The sequence below is a fragment of the Antedon bifida genome, chromosome 10, assembly GCF_963402885.1.
Source record: "Antedon bifida chromosome 10, ecAntBifi1.1, whole genome shotgun sequence".
NCBI classification, from domain to species: domain Eukaryota; kingdom Metazoa; phylum Echinodermata; class Crinoidea; order Comatulida; family Antedonidae; genus Antedon; species Antedon bifida.
In genome coordinates this window covers 6,252,106-6,271,702 of record NC_136235.1, presented here as the reverse complement: position 1 = coordinate 6,271,702, position 19,597 = coordinate 6,252,106, and the positions used below count along the sequence as shown (strand labels likewise).

The following is a 19,597-nucleotide window of genomic DNA, read 5'->3' as shown; positions in this document are numbered from 1 at the left end:
AATTCAACGTTTTGTGCTATAATCCTTTTCCTATTAGTAAAATGGACGAGTCCGCCAATACGGCAAAACCACGCTGGTGGTTTTCAAATAAACCAAGTGTTTTAAAACTACTTATATAAAAAATCCTGTTCCCTTATCTTAAATACATTTACATATTACAAATAAGGGATAATAACTCTTAACTTTCGTGAAAAAATAAAGCGTTTTGGATAAGTAGTTTTTCAGCAACTGTAATTTTAGTTTTAACGTTACGTTCTGACTGCTCAGGACGACTTCGAAAATTTTCGCCTATCCTTTACCACTAGCCGGTCACTGACAAACCAAAACACTGCTTCAAAAAAGGGGCTGTGCCGACGAAGTATCTGAACCAATCACATTTTAATTTAGGTCATTAGAAAGCTTGATTGATTAGCTTTTACATGGTGGAACAGCCAATATCATTGGATAACTAGGTCAAACGTTATGAACGTTTTTGTAAAGATCTCAACAAATTGGCAAAACAAGCCTATTCTTTAACACAGGGCAATTTTCAAATCGTCTAACTTTAAAAATCAATGCCGACGACGTTTTAAGTTTTTTTAAATTAAAAATAACATGACATCGTAGGTACTTAATTAGGCATTACAATGTCGAAACAGCCATAAAAATCGGTCAATTAATAACAAAGTTACATTGAAAAAACCTAAAAAAAATAGCTGTTTTTCGGTGATTTCGTGCCGTTTAGCGGAAATCGCCCAGATTTTTGGGTACATAAAACAAATTGTAATGAACAACCCTTTAGACTGATGGGATAATACTGTAGTTCCCGAAGTTGTTCTCGAAGATTTCTTTAAATTATTTTCTATTAGCCTTTCTGTAGGGCCTATGTAAACCATCAGTTATCAATATAATAAAAATACAAATCCCTGATATATTGAAATATTTATATAGTCAAACACTAAACCATCTGATTTGTATAGCATTTACATGCCTTGCGGAAGTCGGATCTCTCTATAGGTGAATTAAAATCTTGCTCACGACATTTGCCGTACCATTCATTGGCCAAGTCGCAGCCTTGCTACCAGAGATAGTCGGATAGAATACATAATGTAATAAAAATGAAATAAAATACAAGAAATATTAAACCAGTACATCTATTGAGCTTGCCCCGTCGTAAGTAGAATATAAGGACCATTAAAAAGACAGTGGCGAGAAGCATAGCAGCGGTAAACACTAGATTAGTTGAGTAAACTTTGATTATCCCGTTGAAGTCTACAAAAAGCGTTTTGATGAACCATGGCGTGCCTAAACAGAGCAGGATGTCAAAGATGTTACTGCCCAATGAATTGGAGATTGCCATTCCACCAAATCCTAAAAGAAAAATCACATCATTAGGCCTAATATGTATCACACAATTATACTCGCTCTGTCTACACTATCAAACTTTATGTGACAAAACATGTGATGTGCCCAAATATGGTAGTGATATGCTTAAATATGGTAGTGATATGACATCATTATTTCCATATATGGGCACATCACATTTTGTTTTTGTCACATAAAGTTTGGTAGTGTAGACAGAGCTTTACAGTAGATACAGCACCGGATATAATAGTGAACTACACAATCCGAATCGTCATCATCGTCACACAATTATCGGCACGTCTTTTATAATAGGCCTACTAATACAAGAAATGTCACTTTATAAATACATACACATTTATATAGCTAGTGTGTGTTTAACACCACGGTATCAATACATTTAACATTAAATAGGCTTAACTTTGAAATAAAAGAATTGTTACCGTCTCTTGCAGCAATGACACTTGACATAGCGTCAGGAACGCTGGTGCCAGCTGCTAATAGTGTTAACCCCATAACGGAATCGTCGATACCAAAGGTATCACCTATGTATACAAAAATCAACATAATTCAGCATTTTCAATAAACACGTTTTTAAGTTAGACTTTATTAGCAACATATTGTAGATTATTATTCATCAGTAATTATATTGCTGTTTAGTGATATTTACCATTTATTTATTTTTTCATTGTACTGTATGTATTTTATGCGGATATTCAATATTCTTTTTATTTTACTTTTTGTCAAAACATAACTTGAATGTAATTATTTCAATCATTCAGACAAGAGTTATATAAATAATCTAATCAATAAATAATCATGGACTCATCACATGAAGCAATCGATATTTTCGACACCAAGATGCCATTGATACCCTTTATATTTAAAAATAGAAAGAAAACCTACCAATAACAGAGACCATCCACACCAACACGTAAGATAACCCTCCAATGTAGATCACTGACATTAAGAACGTCAGCATATACCAGCTCTTCCACTGTGTACGACGACAGTCGGGTATTGTCAAATAGAATAATACGTATATTGGTAGTGCTATTACCCATATGCAACGATTTAGACAACCATCTGGAGCGGAAAGAACACTTTCTTCCCTTTTCTCCTCTAATTTATTCACCGTCGTTGACGCTGCTACAATTTAAAGTATGTTGACTTTGTTAACAAAATAATTGTTCTTTTTAAAATGCTGTATACTTTTTCCATCCTTTAAATTATTTAGCAGCCACCGGCGTCATCATAATTGAAACCGCATTAGAACTAATTTATCGAACATAAAGTATGTTAATTTTTTTTGTCATTTTTGTATTTATTATTATTATTATATAAATTGTCTTTGTTATAAGGAGGAGGACTAAAACCTAGTTTACACTACTACCAACTTTAGTTTACAAACTGAACCAAACTCCGAGTTTGCAAAAACAAAACAAAAATTGATACGGTTTGGAAAACTTCCGAAAACAAGTTTAAGCAAAACCTAGTATACACTAGCAAATTTTAATTTGCAAACTCAACCAAACTACGAGTTTGCAAAAACAAAACAACTTAAATTGGTAAAGTTTGGAAAACTGCAGAAATCTAGTTTGACCAAAACCTTAGTTTACACTAGCCAACTTTAGTTTGCAGATTCAACCAAATTCCGAGTTTTCAAAAAACAAAACCAAAATTGGTAAAGTTTGGAAAACTGCAGAAACAAGTTTTACCAAAACCTAGTTTACACTAGCAAATTTTAGTTTGAAAACTGCTGCACCAAACTCCTAGTTTGCAACAAAGCAAAAAATGGTAAAGTTTGGAAAACTGCAGTTTGCGGAAGTCTACACTATAACTAGATTTCAAACTCGGAATTTGCAAACTAAAGTACATCATAGGAAGGAATGAGAACCGATAGGCGGTTCACCAGTTCAAACGATTAAAACATAAATCCAAATTTGTCCATTACCTATACTTTGATGATTACTATGTGACCCATTTAATGTAGGGATTTCAATCGTGAGAATTTGGCTGCATTCTCCATTTGTTTGTAGCTTATTTCCATTTTGTAACGTAAAACCATCGTTTTCATTTAAGTTTTCTGTTAGTAATGTTCTTTCAGAGATGTCTTTGTTTTGATTGAAAAGACCATTAATAAATTCTTCCAAGTTTTCGTTGAAATACATAATCAAAATATAGCCGGCATAGAGCAACATAAATATTGCACCTTCGTACCTGAAATGTTAAGAACAAAAATAAGGTTACTGAATATCGGACTGAAATTAGTTACCAAATAATTAAACATTTACGGCCGGATGGAGAATGAAATAAGGCTATATTACGTGTAAGTTTGTAATAATACAGCATGCTTATATTGATTTTATGTGACTTATGGGTAACATGAACACTTTAAATTGAATCTAAATTAGGATGGGTGGGTTGTTATGTCTGTTCCGTGAATAGAATTGGCAAATACACATGCGTATTCTTATTTTCATCTACTTTTTGTGGCGCCAAAAGAATGTACGGACAATCTGAGCTCAGTAATACCGGCTAGTGGAAAACAGGCTGTAGTGTGGTCCCGTTCCCCTACAGAGAGATATTTAGTTTGAAAATAAATGAATATCTGAACTTACCAATGAACAGTGAAATCGCTTATTGCAGTAATGAGAGCCACTATACTGATAAGATAATATACCGAATCTCGGAACATTGGCCAAAATACCAACTGTATAACCTTTAAAAATTATGTTAAAAAATTAATAAATATTGTCCCTCTTAACAATACTTTAAAAGCAATTTTTGTTGAATATGATTTACAAGTTAAAATTAATCGATGTATAATCGATATAACTGATGATTGTTTTCAAGACTATTAAGGTTATTCTGTACACCAATGTATTACTTTCTTCAATAAAAAGACATTGCTAGGCCTGTTACAATGTTTCCAATTAGATACTCCTCATTAGAAAGATGCGGGTAAAACTCATGACTATATGTTTTGAGACGTTTGATACATTTTAAAAGCTGGTTGATATATAATAGTCTGCAGACGTTTATGATAGTTTGCGTTGCTTTCTTAGAAATATTCTATTTATATATTAATGGCACCACGTTGAAACAAATTTATATCGTGTTTCATTTTTTCAAGTATAAACAAGGTATTTATATAGAGAGGAGATATTGAATAGCTTATTAACAGTCCTCGTATACAGTAAACAATTTCAACACTAATTCTTTCTTCATTTCGAATTATGTTTTTCCAGTTATTTATTTATTTATTTAGAGTTTGAATGATGTTTTGTTTTTACTTTGTTTTCGAAAAATGAAAATCAATTGTTACTTAATAGTACTAATAGAATGAAACATATTTACCATTCCGGCAAGAAGTCCACATAAGCCAATTATAAACAGAAGATTAAAGACAGCCGATCCTAAAATGGTTCCCGTTCCAATATCGCCGCCTGTTATAAACACTCCTGTAACAATATGCAAATTACCGAATAGTCAATAATTATTATAATTATTAAATTTTTAATTTTTTTTTTGTCTTTTGTGGGTTCGTCCCACTTTTATTATAGTTCTCTGTTATAAATATAATAATATATTATATGCACATTTATATATTTCTCTTATTTATAAGGTACATTGCTAAAAAAATACATATCTTTTAAACAGTATATACATAGGCTAAGATTATTTTGATGTTAAAAAGAAACCACATTTACATTCATTTACATTTTTAAAAATAATTAGTTAAAATATATAGATGGCAATAACATGACGATAAAAATTGATTTAAAAAAAACGTACTTATGAAAAAGTGGTTATTGTTGTTTTATTCTGTTTTTTTAAGTTTTTAAATTGTTTATACTTATTTTTTATGGTTTTAATTTCAGTTTTGCCACATATAATAAAGATCATTAGAATATTATAATGTTTAAAAACACTATAGTGGACATTAGGATCAGTACCTTACCAATTATTGAAGTGAAAAACTCTGGAGCTGAACTCCCTGCTGCCATAAACGTGGCACCGGCGACGTCAGGCGCCAAATTTAAACCTAATTTTAATTTTTGAAAGAACGAAAAAATAATGTTAGGCCTATAAAAATAATGTTCATTATTAATATATATCAAAGTAATTGCTTATCATGGTAGTCAATAGGCCTTAATTAATATTAATTGTTATTAAAATATTTTGTGATTGTGAATTTATCATCATTCCTTCCTCCTATGTTTTTCCATTAAACGTATATTCTTATAATAAATGAATAAATGAACAAATAATGAACCACTTTCCCAGAGTTACTGAAAGAAGAACATTATTCTTAGCATAATCTTTTTTTAAGAAAAATATGTGTTTATGTTAAAGTTTTTTAACTTCAGAATTTCTTTAATTATTAGTAAGATTATTCTTAGTATTGATTTTAAGTTTTCAAGATAAATATTGGTTAATACAAGAATTTTATTTAAACAAAAATAAGAAAAGGTAGGGCCTAAATGTTCTTATTTTATACCATTCTTGCTTTATTCAAATATGTTATTTCTTACTAACAAAAAATTAGAATTTTCCGATTGAAAGTCAAAATTTTAAGGAATATTTTGCTTAAAACAGTTTTTTTTTCTTAACATGAGAATCGGAATTTATCGGTATTTTACCTTCGGTGATTCCCTCCAGAGATGGAACAAAATAATCATCGCATATTATAGCGATAGCCCCAAATATATAAAATGCCACCAGGAAATTGATAGCTACTGCTCCATTTTGCCGCTGGTCTTTGGTAAAAAATCCAGATGGGAAACTATCAACAGTGGAATCAGATGTAGTAAAGTTTGTTTCTTCTGTAATTCAAGATTCAAGATTCAATTTATTGTCACATAATAATAACATACATGAAATTTGTTTTCCTGAGCTTAGAAACATAGATACAATACAATTTAAAACACAATATAAAAACTAATTATCTTAAAAAATGTACATTATATAGATGACAAGCATATGGGAAAAAAGAGTCTCTAAAACGGTTGGTTTTAACTTTGCATTGCCGAATTCTACCAGATCTATTAAAACTTACAATACTATTTAGTGAATGAGTCACAACTTTAATTATCCATTCTAATTTATTAAGAGCCGCTTTTACTTAATTATTATTTTGTAATTGAGAAAGCATGACGAAAAGTACATTTATTTCGGATCATTTTTTATGTATGGAAGCTGTCTTGTTTTAACTTAGTGATCTACGCCAACAGTAGTTAAAAACACTTTTGTATAAGAAGGGTATTAAAGGATTGGACAAACTGTAACATCTGGCGTAATTAAGTGGTTGTAATATATCTTTATAGTTTTATATTATTATTTATATTGCTGAGTGGTAACTCTCGTTATATTAATCTACCGTTATAATTATTATTGGCACTATGGTTCAGTTTCTTATAGCGTGACCATCTGAGAACCGATTAAAGGGACAACTTCGGGATCTACAGTAATTAAGTTTCTGCTTAATAAGGTCAACTGTAGTGTTAAAACGTCTATTACCCCTCGTTTTACGGGAAAGTGTCCCTTTGATAGAGGTGTTTCTTGAATAAGGGTGTCGTGCCCCAAATATGGGGTATATCACTACCATATTTGGGCACATCGCACTTTTGTTGTCAAACTAGTTTGATAGTGTAGACAGAGCTTTATAGGCTTATATTGCTAGTGCCTACTGAATGACACATTGTATGCGTGATCAACAGGAATGTATAATTTGGTTAAAGGTTAACAATAGAAATATACTAATTCTAAAACAAGCCAAGTCACGGGAATAATGTTTAGTAATAGTTCAGTCATAATAGTATTATCATCCTTTATTACAAAATGCAAAATTGAAAATACGTGTAATACATAGCTAATTGGATATAGGCCTATACATTTTTCGATAATATATACTTCAATAAGTCAATCAAAATGATAATGATTTAATCGATAGATGATTACCTTCCTGAATATCGTCATATTTCCTTCGTATCTGGAGGTGATTTGATTTAAAATTCGAGCTTAGATATAGTGCCACAATAAAGGTACAGCTTGCAATACCAATCCCATGGAATACATACTTCTTTCTTGGAGGTTTTACCTTGGATGAGAAGCGTCTGCATTCCAATGGTTTGCTTGTCGGCAATGTGGTCTTCATCTTGAAAATTTAAAGTGAAATAAACACAAAAAAAGACATTAATAAAATGAAAAAAAAGGAGATGGTTAGGAGAAGTTATTTAATCGGAACACACCAGTAATTGGAATCTAGAGAAGGAGGGGGCATTTCCTCGATGAAGGATTCAGGAAAAGAATAAAAGCGACATTTCAATTTGCGCCGACAAGACTTACTGAACAACTTTTGTGAAGCGCCGTTTTGTTAAAAATTGAAAAAAAAAATGAAACATGAATGTATAGCTTTAGTCAAGTTAATTCATTGTGGCCTGGCGCGCGTGATGAACAACATCACAGTTTTTATACGAGGTTGCGTACTTCGAAAGGACAACAGGTTTATGACGAGATGAAGGAACACGCCAGATTAATTGCCAGGCACAGATCCAACGATGATGACAAAAAGAAATTTGATTGTTTTTGGAATTGTTGATGGTTAATACTGTAACAGTACTAATATATGTTTTCCTGGCAAATAAACATTAGTAAAGTCACGTTTTCGGTACACCATGTTTTTAGTCGCGTGTTCACTATGTTGGTCGGTCGGTCTGTCTGTCGGTCTGTCTGTCGGTCCGGTATCACTATGCATTGTAGCACGCGACTTAATGGCTGTTGGCCTTGTTTTTAGTCGCGTGGACGCGACTCTATAGTTCACTATGTCGGTCGGTCTGTCTGTCGGTCTGTCTGTCGGTCTGTCTGTCTGTCGGTCTGTCTGTCGGTCCGGTATCACTATGCATTGTAGCACGCGACTTAATGGCTGTTGGCCTTGTTTTTAGTCGCGTGGACGCGACTCTATAGTTCACTATGTCGGTCGGTCTGTCTGTCTGTCTGTCTGTCTGTCGGTCTGTCGGTCTGTCTGTCTGTCGGTCTGTCTGTCGGTCCGGTATCACTATGCATTGTAGCACGCGACTTAATGGCTGTTGGCCTTGTTTCAAGAAGAGTCAAGCTGTACTGTATTGTTGGCCTACTTCCCTATCAAAGGTTTAGTTCGATCAGGGAAGTTCCCGATTCGATCATTTCGATTCACCAACCCCACTCAATGAATGACGATATTGTTTAACTCTCAAAACGAGCAGGGCCTCATACTGACGTGTTCATTACGGTACATGAGATATATGCTAAAACAATAAATTGAATACGATAACATTTTTAATTATAAAATATTGGGATATTAAACCATAGCCCAACGGGTGTGTTATGAAAAGGGGTTTTCCACAACGCTCGTTCTGCTTCTTCAACCCTGTTGAAAAAAGTGGAGTTATTATCAATTATCAAATTTAAACATGGAACTATCATTAACATACAATTAAAAATGGCACACTGTAGGCCTCAAAATCTATCATAGATCATTCACAATATTAGGTGTAGGCGGCTAATAAGCCCTTACCAGTAATGTGCACTACACTAATCAGGTGACACATTTAGCTTTGTTTAAGCTATAAGCTATGTATCCAGTTCAGTTCAATTAATATAAAGTTTAAAAAATTGATCTCACGTACTGTCGATATTGATATCACCGTGTCGATACCAGTTCCACACTGTCAGCTTGACGAAGTCACTCTCTTGAGCTTCTAAGACATATTATCCTCCTAAGTAAGATCACTTTATATTTAGTATTTTCCAACAAAATCGATAGATACCATCAACTTCCTGATTATTCTGACCGTGTTTGACAAATAACAAATGTTGCGACTGTTAAATTATTGTACCAGTATATTTACGAAGGTTGTATTGAACGATTATCGTGCAACAGGAGTGTGATACCTCAGAAGAAAAGTGAAATTCTGATCCCTGGTTATGCTAATTATAGTAATATGTGTATGCTCAATCTCGCGTACATCCTTCCCCATTTTATAATCATGTTTGTTTTCTAAAGTAGAATTTTTCGTCAACATAAATAATATATAGGCCTACGGAGGCGAGTTCTAGATAGCTTCAGTTGATTGTTGGCTAATAGGCTCTAAATGGCAAAATGACTATAAGGCCATTTCAATTGATATCTGCAGTGTTTTTGTAAAGTATTTTTCGTATATAGTTCCAAAATCTGGATCATCGATTATGTAGTATTACCATGTAATATTGTACTCATGTATGGCCAAATCTAGACAAAATGAAAGCTTTTTTTTTGTTTGGCCTTTTGTCAAAACTTAATTTATACAGTGAATATGCTTCAGTAATAAAGAGATACTAGGCCTATGTGTAAATATTTAGAATTTGGACTGAATATTCACACAGCACATGGACCATTGTGATTACTGAGATAGGTGTGGCTATGGCCTACTTCATGAAACAGCGTACATGAAATGCGTTGACAAAGTCACACAAAACTACGCCTTCATCAGGGAGATATCCTGTTATTATCATCAATGTATGCTTTGTTCAGAGGGCGTTAGACATTGGAAGTATTGTATTTTAGTTATTGTTCTTCTTTTGAGTCACTCAGTGACTTCTACTTTCAGCTCTGAACGATTATTAATTAGTATTATCAAAATTATATTATATACCGCAAACTTTATATCAAAATTAATATTGTTATTATTTTGTTTATCATATCATTTGTATTATAGCCTATTTGCCTATTGATCAGTAAGAAGTATTAAACCAATTGGAATTGCTTTAGTCTTCCAAATTATTGTTTGCTTAGTCTCGATGTGAAGTTCTAGGCCTATGTCTATTATTAGACCAAATCCTCTATTTATACAGTTTGGGCGGGCAGTTTGGACAGAGGGAAGGGCCATAATGTGTGGATTTCCTCAACAAAAGCGGCCTTCATCCCCCTGTCAGTCTTAAGCTACGTTCACATCAAGCCCGGATTCGGGCTTGGTGTGAACGTAGCTTAAGTCAGGTGGCGATGTAGATTTATTTCAAAGATAAAACTGTTCTCCAACAGATTAATTTGTGTATCCAGGTGCTTTTTCACCGTATCATATTGAGTCTTGTATCACCGTACTCGAACCTCCCATCTCTGACATGGGATATTCCTTCTGTTTGCAATGATTGAAAAAATGTTATCTAACTTTGAAATTTCAGACAAATCATCAAATAACAAATGCTGTTTGTAAGTCCACCAATGCAGCTGCCTACTACGGTACCTGTTTCGGAGTACGACGGGGGGGTTCGGGGGGAGAATTGAAAGAGGAGAGGATGAGTTTTAGAACTATAGCGGGCGCTACCACAAATGAGCGTGCGTACTGTACTTCCTAATTGCTAATAACGCCATTTTCACTGCTTTTGTTTAGGTCCCGAATTTTATTAAGAAATACGTCAAATAATATGTAAACATGGCGTGCGTTGAAAATTTAAAACAAGAACTTAAACATCTAGAATCTATGTTCAAGAAAGATGACGTTCGGTTTCAAATTCACACTGCAAACATGGATGAACTTGTATGTAAGTTCATTGGGGCTAACAGAGAGAAGTTCGTCATCCGTTGCAACTTCACGGTGAGTTTTAACCGCAAACAGGTTCGGGCTTTGTTTCAATAATGCGGCTGGCACTTCTGTCTAGCCTAGGCCTAGCCTAGCCAGTTTCCGTAGGCGGCTGAGTAAGTGGAAGTAAAATATAAAATACTAAAATATCATACATTGTAAACGGCACATGATCATATGCCTATTCTATGTGACAATTATAAATAAAACGCTTGGAATTATTTGTATATTCACTGTAGGCTGGGCATACTAAGTCTAAAACTGTCTAGCTAGCTAGGCTTACATCCATAGTAATACTAGTAATTTTACTCCTAGAGAGGTACAACTACAATGCTTTTCTTTAATGTGTCTAAGCTGTTAGATAGCATAAAATAATGTGCTATATAAATAATCCTTTATTATTATTATGTTATGGTATTATTGATGCTGTTTGTGCTATTTATACAGCAATTAGTAATTAATTATTCTTTTGTTTTTTACTTCAATTTGTTTTTCAGGACTCTTATCCGTCCTCACCTCCAGTTTGGTTTTCTGAAGTAGACGACCCTGTTATATCAACAGTAGTTACAGAATTATCAGAAATCAGAGGATCAGCATCTATGGTATGTTTATTAAAGAATGAGTCATACAGTAATTATTACAGTCCTTATTTAAGGTTTCTTACACTGGCTCAAAATCTAACTTGTGATTTAACTTCTAACTAGATTTCTATGTAAAATATTATTGAACAACTATATATCAAGAATGATTATGTTGGCCCACTTATTTGCTATTCTTTATTGTATTATTAATTAATAATATCATTGTCTACTTTACCTTTGTAATGATAAACATTTTTTTAATTGAATGGAATTGAGTTACTGTACTGTGTTAGTCATTTTACATTCACTATGTGATCACACATACAGTATAAAAAGAAAGACAATTTAATATATTGTATGTACAGTATTACCTTAAAATCATAAATGACCTAAAAAAGTAGTCAATCACAAAATAGACATAATATAAATATTTAAAGAATTTAAGGAAACAGACTTGGCCTACTGTAGAGTCGACAAATGTTAGTAATAGTACAAACAAAATTGATTTCCTTGTATAAAATATGTGTTTACACTATACAATAGATCCGAGAGTGTTTTTATATTACAGTAGAACCCCCATTAAGGGGACACCTTCATGATTAAAATAAGTTACCCCTTAATAGGGATTTCCCCAGAGTATTGGCCATAATGTTGATACAAATATTATCCTTTAATTATTCATTTCACAGTCCCAAAGGAGAGGTATTCAATTGAAAAAAAGATCCCAAATTGATTTATGTTTTATGCGGTTTAAAGTCTTTGATCCATCCTCTACTGTAAAGCTTTGTTTTTTCCTATCTAGCCTAATTCCTTCCAACATACTGTAAGTGTAGCATCCACCCTCCATGTACTGTAACATTGGATACCTGACAGTATTTTCTTATTTTTCCCATCTACCCATAACATTTGACACCCACCTTGGCTTTATACTTTTCTAGCTACTATATATCTGTGTGATTCAATATATCAAGTACAGTAACAGTAGAACCCTATTAAGAAAACACCCTTCGTGACCCAATAATATGGGTTGACTGTGACACTAGTTAAAACATATACTGTACTTACCTCATTTGTTTTATGGGAAAGTGTCTCTTAAACAGGGGTGTCTCAATTCTACTGTATACAGTACACAGTACATATAATGTGCAGTACATTTGTTGCTGTGTAAACACACTACAAAATGTTTTATTTCACTATTAAGCTAAAATTATTTATTAATCTTCGGTTGTAGTGTTGTTTGATTCATCGTTTTCAAAATTATGAATAATTAATGACGATATCCAAATCATCAATATTTTGTTAAGCATTGATTGATGGTCTTTATTTTACAGTTATTACGAATGGTAAGAAAATTAGTAAGAGAACTTTGCAAACTACACAACGTTCCAGAACCGCCTGGGTTAGGAAGGCTAGATGTTGAGATTCTGCCAGAAGTAAGTAAAATACGTAGAGGTTATACATCTAGAGAGACAACTAGATGACAGGGAAATAATGAGAACAGGGTAGTGACACCTGGCTGCCTTATTATTAGTTATACAGTATTTTCAAATTGATAATGTCAAAATGTATAAAAACCACATAAGCCAGTGCATTAAGTACTTTATTTGCTCATGCATTAACTGTAAAATTGTAATCAAATTAATATTTAAAATAATAAGTATAGTAATTGTAGTTTCTGTTTCCATTCAGAGTGATTTTAACATTTTAAAACAAATATATTTTTGTTTTAGTCATCATTCCAAAATGATTTAGACATGAGTTCAGCAGATGAGGACGAGGAAGAAGGAGAAGGGGAAGAAGACGAAGATGAGGAGGATGAACAAAATTATGAAATGGAAGAGGAACCACCGTAAGTGTCTTAGTACAACTACCATACAGAAAGAAAATCTCCTTTGTTTCTCTGCTTAAGCTTTCGTAGCCTACATGTTGGTAGATCACAGGGTATTGTTCTGACTATAGCCTAGTATCTTTATCTATTTATATCTGCTGTCAAGTATGTAGACATGCACAGAGAAAATTATATCTACATTTAATTTAACCTAATAATTAAAAAATGTTATATACAGTGATGTTCCTTTTGAGCAGTTTACAACTTGGTCCTTCGTTAACTAATTCATATTCAACCTTGTTGCTTCATAAAGAATATTGTTTATAGGATATAGTTTATTGAGGTTAAAACTTTAAAAAAAAAAAAAAAAAAATTAGCTTAATGAAAGTTCTTTATTGAGGTTATGAAGCTGCAAAGCCTGTTTTCCATATTCATTCAAATGAATCTGAACTTCCTGAGCCATGATTGGTTAAGTTGCGCATTTTTTTGCAGTGTAAAATATTGCTGAAAATATGAATATGCATGCCCATAAAGCAATGCACGAATGAATTTTGTGAGGTTAAAGTTTTGATTTAAATTTTTTAAATACAAAAACAAATTCACTGTCTTACCAATTTCATATTTTCATTGCAGAGATGCATCAAAGGAAGATGATAGCTCCAATATTGATGCTGGTAATGTAGCTGTCCTAGAAAGATTAAAGACAAATCAAAGAAGAGATTATTTAAAGGTATTTTTATATGTTCTTAATATTCATAAATTGGTGATCAGTTGTGTATTGCATTGTAATTTTTATGACTGTCTGTTGAGGGCTTAATCCGAATTTTCTCAGTTTCCAGTTAAGTTTGAGGATGATGATAAATACCTAACTTACCTTTTACTTCGGTAATTTGAATGGTTATAATTCTTCACTTTCATCCAGAACATTCTTTTGTACTATTATAATGAGTCAATAATTGTTCAAGAATGTATTATTAACTAAAGCATTTGACAGTCACATGCTACTGTAAGTAATCACACGGTGGAGTTTCAATTCTAAACATTCTTGACCTAATAATTTTTTTTTTCAGAATCACATGTCTGCTTTCTTCACTAGATAATGCTCACAAGAAAGCAATTACTTTGTATGGTTTAAATCTATTTAGCCTATTATTTGTTAACCTTGACGTTGGCATTAAACTATAAGACACACACATTGTCTTCTTTTTTTATTGTAGGGTTCTGTATCCGGCTCAATACAAGCCACTGACAGACTAATGAAGGAACTTAAAGAAATCTATAGGTCACGAAATTACAGAGACAAACATTACATGGTTGAATTAGTTAATGATAGTCTATACGATTGGAATGTGCACATATTTAAGTAGGTGTTTGTTTTACTATTTGAAATTAAAATTATTGTGAAAAAATGCATAATACATATATTATGCCAAGTAAAGTGTTCAATACTTGATAGCAATGCATAATAATTTAACATATTTATTACAAAAAGGTACTTACTTTTAATTGACATATTATACATTAATCTATGAAGATAGAACTAATTTGCGTTTTTATTCGTCCATGTACAGTATTGTATTATGCTTTTCTATTCACCACTGTACATTATGTATGCCACTATTCACTACTGTACATTATGTATACCTGTATTCAGTACAGTATATTTATGCCTATGTTTTTTTTGTGTGTGTAGAGTTGACAAAGACAGTGCTTTATATGCAGATTTACAACAACTTAAAGAAAAAGAAGGCAAAGATCATTTATTACTAAATATGACATTTAAGGTATAGAAATCATTATATTTATTTAAAAAATAAGCGTTGATTTAGAGGCCATTGTATTATTTGTTATTATTTGTACAGTTTTACAAAAGCATGCACGATATGGCACAACCAGTGTACCCTAATGCACTTGTCAATTGTATGACTCACTATACGACCCCCGGTAGAGGTACGTCAACTCTTCAATGTGCATCATGCCTTATGAACACCATGACATGACTTGCCTTTAGGTGACCATGACGCACCCATTTTGACGCACTGTTACCATGTTGTTCATGATACGGTGGGTGATAAACTGACTGACATTGACACACCATTGTTCATGGATGTGACGTACCATCTAGGTCTCCACCTCTCCCAGGGGTCGTATAGTGGGTCATACAATTGACAAGTGCAACACAGTGGCCTAAAAATTCCAACTGGCCAGCATTTTTGCTGGGTACAGTTTTATAAAGTTGATTACATATTTATTTGCTTGATAATATTCTACTTCGGCTTTTTTTTACCATAAACTAATAATTAATAACTGTTATTTACTAATGCTAAATTTGTTCCATAATAATATCATGTCTTATTTCAGCTAGGTCCACATTACATCATATAACTAACTGTAGCGTTAACGTATAATTGTGCAATTCCTCGTTTTTAATATTGTATTTTTAATGTTTTTATAATTTTATGATAAAAGCTTTTAATCTGTACGTATTATACTTAACCTAGTTTTAAATGTATATTTGTGTATTTAGTTGAATTTGTATAGTATATCTTTGTTTTTTAAATATTTTTCATGCCAGTTTCAAATGAATTTCCATTTATATTACTATGGACAATAAAATAATATCAGTATCAGTATATAGAGGGCTCACTTTAAATTCAATTAATTTTCCTTTCCTTGTAGGATAATTTTCCATTTGATCCACCTTTCATACGAGTAGTTTTTCCGGTACTAACTGGTGGATATGTACTGGGAGGAGGTGCCATATGCATGGAGCTATTAACTAAACAAGGATGGAGTAGTGCTTATAGTATCGAATCTATTATAATGCAAATAGGTGCAACACTAGTTAAGGGCAAGGCTAGGATACAATTTGGAGCCTCTAAGGTAATTTCTTTCATTTCATCAACATGTTTAATCCTAATTCATGTTTTCTAATCTGCAAAAATAACAAATTGTTACATGAATAATTTTACCTAGTCACAAGACTTTCACGTTCTAGTTTTCCATGGTGTAAGGAAATGTACTGACCATTAAAAAAAATCATTAGAAAAATATGCATGAATGTGCAGATCACTGTGTTACATCAATGTAACAATTTGTTACCATATGTTACATTTTATATAAAGATGTATGTACCTGTGAATCAGGGTATTAGTTTATCACACGCTCTGTGAATGATCATACCCAGTACCATTTAGGAAACCACCTCACAAAGTCGAAGAAAATCAGGTCTCGGGTCCATTCTATAGTTGCCACAAACGACTTCTTCATCAGAACTTTTATGAATGGATGATTAGGTGGGAACATGAACGCTAGTTGATCATACCCAGTACCGTTTTGATCGTACGATCATTCGAGAAAATACCTCGCAACAAAATAACCATGTATTCATTTAAATATATGATGTTTATTTTGTAGTTTGAGCTCTTCGTTGATATAATACTTGGTATCCCACTATGTAAACAAACCTATGTACCTATTTTCTATCAATGTTTATTTAATTAAAACACCTTCTATGCTCTTTTCAGAGTCAATACAGTTTAGCCAGGGCACAGCAATCATTCAAGTCATTAGTTCAAATTCATGAAAAAAATGGTAAGTTACAATAATGCTATAATAAACCATTATTCATAATCTTGAAAATTCTTTTCAAGATGTTCTGTGTTGCAATAATGCTATACAACCACATACAGTAGAACCCCTAGTGTTATCCGAAATATGATAAAATTTCACATCAAGATATGTTGCTTATTTTAAAAGTGAATGATAGAGAAAAGAATTACATTTTCCTTGTCAACATAAGATTACAAGACAATATGAATAAAATTTACAAGCAAATACATTAAATAAGAAACCAAGGATAGCCCATAAAGTCAAAAGAAAAATCAACTTAATTCCAATGGGGTCCTTTAAAAAACAGCATAGACAATCACAACAAACAGCATACACATATAAATCTAACATGCATAACAATAAAATATGGCAGAAGATATACAATTTAAACATTTTAAAATATATCTGTTAGGATACAGAAACCCATTTTCATGTCAGAAACATGCCACATTTCTTTATTTTTAAATTTCTTTTACAGGTTGGTTTACACCACCAAAGGAAGAGGGTTGACGAAATGTAATAGCTCTAGGTGGGTAAGAATAAATAACGGGACAATGACCCAAACTGACCGTTCACTATATGAATGGTCTTCTGGTCAGCCAATAGTTGTTTGTTGGGTTCCTTCAAGGCTGGTGCTACTCTATTGAAAATACAAGAATAATCCACGATAATTTTTAGCTAGCACTGTTAACTCTCTTTAATTTCACTTTAGCTAAGCAGGTTCTTGTCTTTCATTACAATGCATTTTGTAGGTTGTTATATAATCTCTTCAAGGCACATCATACAGAAGCAATTGATACATAAACAAAACTCTGACTCGTTTGCTGTCGAATCAAGGGAGTGATTCAAACACGAAAACACGATACACGAAAACACATTTTGAATGACGAGATATAACAACTGGAAAATAGCCCTATAATCTTATTGTTTTTCTAAAAAATTGCAATTATTGAGATTTTAAAGTAAACAGAAATCGTATAGGAAACAGAATAGTGTCAAAGGTTGACAGCAAACAAGCTAGTTTTTTAGGCCCTATGACCTAAAGTGGTTTAAATAGATTAATTTCCCCAGGTTCACTGTACTAATGCTATTTCCGCTGTGCAAGTCAACTGCCTACTGCATTCTATGTAATAAGCTGACCAAAGAAAGTTAAATGTATTGATATTAGCTCAGACTAAGTATGTTGCATCTGCTCTGTCTATCTTATTGCCTATACAGTATAATTATATAACAAGCCAATAAATAGCCAGTTTTTAACAATGGAAAACTTGTGAGTTAAACTTTTCAGACGTTAATTTAAGGTACACACACAGCTTTTTAGAACTTACATCACACTAATTTATGATTGTGATGTCATGATTATGATGTCATAATTGTTACCCATTGGTATGCTACTGCTTCTACGGTCATTAAGGAAGTTCACACAGGTGTACACTATTCAAATATTACAGTTATTACCAATGCTCACATATTTAAAAAGAAGTTTTATAATGTTGATTACATATTTATTTGCTTGATAATATTCTGCTTAATAATTAATGTTTACCATATTAGAGTTGATCATAATTATAAGCTAAAATTGGTGCATTTAGGATTATATATATTTTATTATCGCTTAAGTTGGTAAAGGTCAAGACATCAGAAAGCAAGTAAAGAAACTTAAGTAGGGGTTTGAATTTGAACTGCTTCTGCTGAAGAACCTACTGATTACCTAGGAACAACTATAGATTATTTTATCTTGTCCATGACTTTGGTTGCTTTCAATTTGTTTTTTGAATCAGTACTGATTTCAAGAAATCATTTCTACTGTAGTTCAATATATAGAAGAAAAAAATGGCTGTATTTTGTTGACATGACACGGACAATATTTCGTCAAGCAACACTGTGATTATGAATAGTTGAAGTCTAGTTGTGAATTTCAATATTTCTATTTGTTCATCAGTTTTGTTATAGGCCAACATGACCGTTGTCAAGGCATTATAATACATTATAATTGGTTTATTGTTTTAGTTATTTATTTAATATTAATGCCCTTAAAAATAAGCACTATACACAACACGGAATCGTATCCAGTTTCCTGTTTTTTAAGTTTTCGAGAGTAGATTCTTCCAAGTTATCTTTATGTATTGATTATTCTGTAAGTTTTAACTTAAAAGAATTAGGTTAATAAAAAAGCACTCAAGTTGAATATAACTGTGTAATATTATTTAAGTCATGCTTGTTATATAATACTATTTTATTTTGGTAAGTTAAATTAGCAATCGAAGAGTAACACATGTTGGAATTGGATTCTTTGTTTTTTTCTAAATTATGTTAGCAAAAAATAGTGGAAAGTTGTATCAGCTTTGGCAACAAGCGTGCCATGAATAAGTGTATAGGTTAAGGTACATAGTTATGAATACCAAAATGGAAGTACGTATTTATCTACTTTTAGCAAAGGTTTTTTAAAAAGGGCATAGAAATATGCGAACTTGCTTTTATGCAACACAAAATTAAGTGCTTCATGTTGCAATGATAAATGGAAAGGAAAAACTTAAGCCTGGGGGTTTGGCAGATATGTGAAACGTTGATCAATAAAACATTTTTGTAATAAAAATTGGGCTTATGTCTGCTGCTGTTTGTCTATAATTTAGTTA

The 19,597-nt window shown here is 32.4% G+C and overlaps 2 protein-coding genes across 5 annotated transcripts; one reads left to right on the top strand and one right to left on the bottom strand.

Moving 5' to 3' along the window:
- Nucleotides 1-778: 778 nt before the first annotated feature.
- Nucleotides 779-9,100, bottom strand: LOC144854876 (sodium/potassium/calcium exchanger 5-like). 2 transcript variants are annotated; one of them, XM_078712878.1, is made up of 10 exons: nt 9,012-9,100; nt 7,306-7,501; nt 5,988-6,170; nt 5,306-5,389; nt 4,702-4,805; nt 3,963-4,063; nt 3,296-3,561; nt 2,248-2,487; nt 1,785-1,886; nt 779-1,350 (listed from the first exon to the last, which is right to left on the bottom strand). In XM_078712878.1, the coding sequence occupies exons 2-10, from the start codon at nt 7,499-7,501 to the stop codon at nt 1,058-1,060; spliced, it is 1,569 nt and encodes a 522-aa protein (XP_078569004.1). In that variant the 5' UTR covers nt 9,012-9,100; the 3' UTR covers nt 779-1,057. The 2 variants fall into 2 exon arrangements, with proteins under 2 accessions (XP_078569004.1, XP_078569003.1); XM_078712877.1 differs by having other exon boundaries at nt 780-1,350; nt 2,248-2,490.
- A 1,623-nt stretch (nt 9,101-10,723) lies between these two features.
- Nucleotides 10,724-19,557, top strand: LOC144854737 (ubiquitin-conjugating enzyme E2 Q1-like). Of its 3 annotated transcripts, XM_078712699.1 has the most exons (11): nt 10,724-10,955; nt 11,438-11,542; nt 12,853-12,954; nt 13,252-13,370; nt 13,983-14,079; nt 14,567-14,712; nt 15,043-15,133; nt 16,029-16,232; nt 16,877-16,943; nt 17,440-17,490; nt 18,743-19,557. In XM_078712699.1, the coding sequence occupies exons 1-10, from the start codon at nt 10,794-10,796 to the stop codon at nt 17,469-17,471; spliced, it is 1,125 nt and encodes a 374-aa protein (XP_078568825.1). In that variant the 5' UTR covers nt 10,724-10,793; the 3' UTR covers nt 17,472-17,490; nt 18,743-19,557. The 3 variants fall into 3 exon arrangements, with proteins under 3 accessions (XP_078568825.1, XP_078568824.1, XP_078568826.1); XM_078712698.1 differs by having other exon boundaries at nt 17,440-19,557; XM_078712700.1 differs by lacking the exon at nt 16,029-16,232 and having other exon boundaries at nt 17,440-19,557.
- Nucleotides 19,558-19,597: the final 40 nt, after the last annotated feature.

What these genes read in the sequence shown, in the direction of transcription:
- LOC144854876 (XM_078712877.1), bottom strand. Translation starts at nt 7,501, where the DNA reads ATGAAGACCACATTGCCGACAAGCAAACCATTGGAATGCAGACGCTTC. An exon ending in TCTGGAGGGAATCACCGAAG is followed by an intron (nt 5,390 to 5,987) that starts GTAAAATACCGA and finishes AATTAAAATTAG; the next exon opens with GTTTAAATTTGGCGCCTGAC. An exon ending in GTGGACTTCTTGCCGGAATG is followed by an intron (nt 4,064 to 4,701) that starts GTAAATATGTTT and finishes TAATTTTTAAAG; the next exon opens with GTTATACAGTTGGTATTTTG.
- LOC144854737 (XM_078712699.1), top strand. Translation starts at nt 10,794, where the DNA reads ATGGCGTGCGTTGAAAATTTAAAACAAGAACTTAAACATCTAGAATCT. An exon ending in AAAGAAGAGATTATTTAAAG is followed by an intron (nt 14,080 to 14,566) that starts GTATTTTTATAT and finishes TTTTTATTGTAG; the next exon opens with GGTTCTGTATCCGGCTCAAT. An exon ending in TGGAATGTGCACATATTTAA is followed by an intron (nt 14,713 to 15,042) that starts GTAGGTGTTTGT and finishes TTGTGTGTGTAG; the next exon opens with AGTTGACAAAGACAGTGCTT.